At 43.8% G+C, this 5,000-nt stretch overlaps 1 protein-coding gene across 5 annotated transcripts in view; it reads left to right on the forward strand.

Moving 5' to 3' along the window:
- Positions 1–5,000, forward strand: part of dab2ipa (DAB2 interacting protein a) — a 121,022-nt gene that overhangs the window by 87,658 nt on the left and 28,364 nt on the right. Inside the window, exon 1 of one of the 5 annotated variants that reach the window (XM_031570128.2) lies at positions 3,744–4,290. The exons of the other annotated variants lie outside the window; for them this stretch is intronic. Coding sequence (XP_031425988.1) covers positions 4,268–4,290 — 23 coding nt within the window. The 5' untranslated portion in view covers positions 3,744–4,267. Of the gene's footprint in view, positions 1–3,743; positions 4,291–5,000 lie in introns of those variants that run through there. 5 annotated transcript variants of the gene reach the window in all.

Raw genomic sequence — 5,000 nt, forward strand, 5'->3', positions numbered from 1 at the left:
TTTATGTGATTGGGACAAGAGGCATCCCACTCTGACTCCTTAGCGCCAGTAATCACTACATGTTTGATATACTGCTGGATTGTACGATGTCAAAATTCCATTGGTTCAAAGCGAGAGAGTAGAATGGCAGACAACGATTTATTCATTCATGTATTTCTTTAACGTTGCATTTGACAGTTTTTGAGTGAGGAAAGCGAGCAAATGGAGTAGATAGATAGATAGAAAGATGGATACTTTATTAATCCCGAGGGAAATTTAGGAGTAGGCGGAATGTAGAAATTAACATCGAACGTGGTGAGGGTACAAATTAACATGTCGCGTAAAAACAGGCGAGTTTAGAAATGTATCTGTAACGTTAAAACAGGTGTGTGTACAAATTAATCTGTAACGTTAAAACAGGCGAGTGTAGAAATGAATCTGTAACGTTAAAACAGGTGTGTGTACAAATTAATCTGTAACTTTAAAACAGGTGAGTGTACAAATTAATCTGTAACGTAAAAACAGGCGAGTGTAGAAATGAATCTGTAACGTTAAAACAGGTGAGTGTACAAATTAAGATGTAACGTTAAAACAGGTGAGTGTACGAATTAATCTGTAACGTTAAAACACATGAACCTGTACAAGTAGCCTCTCTGACTCAACTTGGCTGCAGAATGACAGTAATTGTTGCTCTGTAACGCTTGACGCTAAAAACCGTTGGGTCTATTCAGTGTCCACTTAAAAAAATTATCACAATCGAAATGAATGAAAGAGATCAAACTCAATTAGTTGGTAGTAGAACAGGTGCATAAAGGCAATATGAAGGCCTAAAGGCAACACATTGTGTCCGTGGGGTTGGTTGAGGACATCCTCGTGGCTGTGATTGGGCCGTAGGCAGGTATCTGTGGGGATAGCCCCACGAACATGACTGTCATATTGCCTAGTTAGTAGATTTGAGTCCTGGAGGGCTGGAGGAGAGCCCCGTGCCGGGCCACGTCTGGGCCACGTCTGGGCCACGTCTGGGCCGCACTTGGGCCAATGGCAGTGATTTGGAGGCCTCCACAGCAGGCTTCACCTGTGCCTTGACCCCCCCTTCCTGACCCCATGACACACCTCTCACTCCTCCTGACCCAGCACAGGACACACCTCTCACTCCTCCTGACCCCATGACACACCTCTCACTCCTCACTCCTCCTGACCCAGCACAGGACACACCTCTCACTCTTCCTGACCCCATGTCACACCTCTCACTCCTCCTGACCCCATGACACACCTCTCACTCCTCACTCCTCCTGACCCAGCACAGGACACTGTGGAGGAGGGAGGGAGGGAGGGAGGGAGGAGATTCGGTACACAAGGTGTACTGGCCTTAAGTGGTCATTTGGTTTTAAGAAGTCATTGGATCCACACTGTGATATCCAGATCGAAGATTGGATAAGATTACATACCCTGTTCAAATAAAATGGATGGTGATGACAATGATATTGATAGAGATATTGATAGATAATGATAATGATAATGATATTGATGGAGATATTGATAGATAATGGTAATGATAATGATATTGATAGAGATATTGATAGATAATGGCAATGATAATGATATTGATAGAGATATTGATAGATAATGGCAATGATAATGATATTGATGGTGATGAGGAGGAGGAGAAGGAGAAAGATGATTGTGGTTGTTGTTTTTGTTCATCTAGAGGGAATATATCAGAAGAAGCAGAAGAAGTATTTTTATCTTGCTTGTTGATGTTGCTTGCATATTTTCTGTGGTGGACTTCTTGCTGAAGTGAGTGAAAGTAAGTGTGTTTCTTAACGGATGCTCTGTAATGGCCTCCCAGTAGACAGGCCTAGTTTGCTGCCAGTGATCCAGCCTGCCTCTCATGTTTTCTCTGTTCTCGTGGATGACATAGGAACCGGGGGGGGGGGGGGGGGGGGGACACATGAACATTGTGTGTGTATGCATTATGTATGTGTGTGTAAATACATATGTGGGGGGTACATGTGTCCGTGTGTGTGTGAGAGAGAGACCATATGTATGTAAATAAGATTATCTGTGTATGCATTATGTATGTTTGTAAATACATATGTGGGGGTACATGAGTCCATATGTGTGTGTGTGTGTGTGTGTGTATAAGAGGATTTATGTATGAGTGTATACACAACTGTGTGTGTTAGTGTGAGAACCATGTAACAATTTCTCTGTGAAAATATTGAAAACACATTCTATAGAATTCTTCACGGAATATAGAATTCTTCACGGAATTCTCTATGCATTGCATGTTTGTACCTGACTGTTGTTTCTACGGCACTAAGGATTCTGTATGCAGCATGTTTGTGCCTGACCGGTATGTCTTGGATGTTGGAGAGCCATTAGAAAGAGGCTTTGACAGTCACCTGTAGCCTGAGTGGGACGTTCCTCTGAAACAGCGTTCCTTTTCTCATGGGTCTTACAGGATTACGGCTGCTCTGAAAAAGGGCCTTGTATATTTTCAACAGCCTAATGCTGGGAGTAAACTCCACCATTGCATAACTCACAATCAGCCAGCACACTGCTTCACCTGCAAAGGGCTCAAACCAGAGTCGTGGGTACCAAGTATTGGATTGGATTGGATTGGATTGGATTCAATGTATTGTCATTGCACAGAGTACAAGTACAGAGGCAACGAAATGTAAAGAAAGGAATGAAAATGACAGCATAGCATGAGGGGAGAGAGGAGAGAAAAACAAAGTACCAAGTAACGGGGGTTCCATGTGCATTGGTTGTGCACAGCACCTCCGGGTAGATCGTGGAGAACATACGTAGAACATGCTGAGAACTTGGAGCACTGTACCGATGCGGTACGAGTGGGGTCTGCTGTGTTGCATTTCCCCTGTCATGTTTCTCCTGATACTCAGTGGAACAGTGGTCTCTGTGTGTGTGTGTGTGTGTGACTGTGTACAACTGACCAGCACTCAAGGCAGCATGTGTGGGAAAAAGTGTGTGTGTGTGTGTGTGGTGTGTGTGTGTGTGACCTGCATCTGGCTTTCCTGGCACATGCGTTCCTGGTGCTGGCTTACCCTTGCGGTGCCGATGTCGGAGTGTTCCACAGGGAGACCAGCTTCCTGTCTGAAAATGTGGGAAAGACAGGGAGGGCGGAGTGAACGCTCCAAACAGACCTCCACACACCAGGATGTAGGACACAAACACACACCCCTTACTCACATACACGTATACATACACAAACACACACCCCTTACTCACATACACATATATACACAAACACACACCCCCTACTCACATACACATACATACACAAACACACACCCCTTACTCACATACACATACATACACAAACACACACCCCTTACTCACATACACATACATACACAAACACACACCCCTTACTCACATACACATACATACACAAACACACACCCCTTACTCACATACACATACATACACAAACACACACCCCTTACTCACATACACATACATACACAAAAACACATGCCATCACAGATACACAGACAAGCATGTCACATACACAATATGATGACACAAACACACATACACTTAAACACTTGTACTTAGACAGGCAGAGATGCAGAATCATTCACACAATCACGAATACACACAAATACACAGGAACACACACACAGAGAATACAGAAATAAAGACACAAGCGTGCATATACACACACACACACACACACACTCATGACACACACTCCAATTACACACACAGACAAAAACAGACAAATACACACACACATAACCATCATACTCACTGTAGTTGTAGGTATAGAAATAGGAGATGATTGAGTCATTGAGTGAACAGTGCTGCATGAGTTAAGTGCCGCAAAACTAATAATGAAAATGTGGGTTCATATTGGGTTAATAATCACTCCTTACCATTAGTGTTACAGTGGCAAAGGTGTTTGAAGAGGGAGCTGTGTTTATTCCAATGCCTTGAACCATTGTGCAGTCTTATATGAACATACCAGTAGGAAAGGTTCCGATTTCAACATGCTTGTCTTTGTAGGTTTTCAACCATATCTAAATACAAGACGGTATTTTAATTAGAGCAATGTTTTTGGACGTGGAGAAAAATAGTAGCGGTGTGTGACTCGAAAGAGATTGCTCCCCTGGGTGTTGGTAGTTTGGGGGTGGTGGGGCGGTAAGGCACTCCCAGCCCGAGCCGAGGAGTGTTGAGCGTGGCCGGGGGAAGAACACGGCCCTGCTAACAATGCTCTGACATTTCAGCCCGGCTGTGGATGTAACTCGCGTCCCATGAAGCAATGCTGCTGCGCTTCAGTAAGCAGTGAGTATGTTTTCCTCAAGTATTTCTTGACTGGTTCTCGCGTTTTGTAATGGAATTTAAACTGATATATTTCGTCAACGAGGGCTTTCCGCGAGAACTGGCTCATTTTCCGCTGGCTAAACCGCTGCATGAAATAACCAAAGCCTGTTCTTAATCATCTCTGTCCGGCGGGATTCGCCTCGCTTGCTCGTGGGTCCAATGTAGCTTTTGCATACCCTGCTGCATTGTCTTATATCGTTATTCGTGCAGTTTAAGCTTAGAAATGATCAAAACATTTAGTCTTTGAGAATTATGCTGTAAAACGATAAGAGCTTTTAGATAAGTACCGGGGTCCGACAACCGGGTCTACTAGTAACATGAAATCCGTTTTCGTGAAAGGGAAACGGTTTAATGACGTTAGCGTCTCCGTTATAAGCCGTAAAGGTTTCGAGTATCATGTTTATCTCCTCGGGATACAGCACGTATGTTTTGACGCTAAGAATGAAAGCGTCTGGTCTGACAGGCTCGGAGAGGCGGAGAATCTGATGCTCTCTTGGATGTTGCTTAGACTTCCCATGACCGAAGACCAGACACACACACAGATAAACATAGTCTCCAACGTGGTATGTTTGTTAGTTCTATGCTACATGCAGTTTGTTTGCATCACGTATGATTAGGCAATGCAGGCATTAGGCATTGGACGTTTCCTGAAGTTGCTAAATGTTACTTAA

This window comes from Clupea harengus, chromosome 7 (genome assembly GCF_900700415.2).
Source record: "Clupea harengus chromosome 7, Ch_v2.0.2, whole genome shotgun sequence".
In the NCBI taxonomy this organism is placed as follows: Eukaryota; Metazoa; Chordata; class Actinopteri; order Clupeiformes; family Clupeidae; genus Clupea; species Clupea harengus.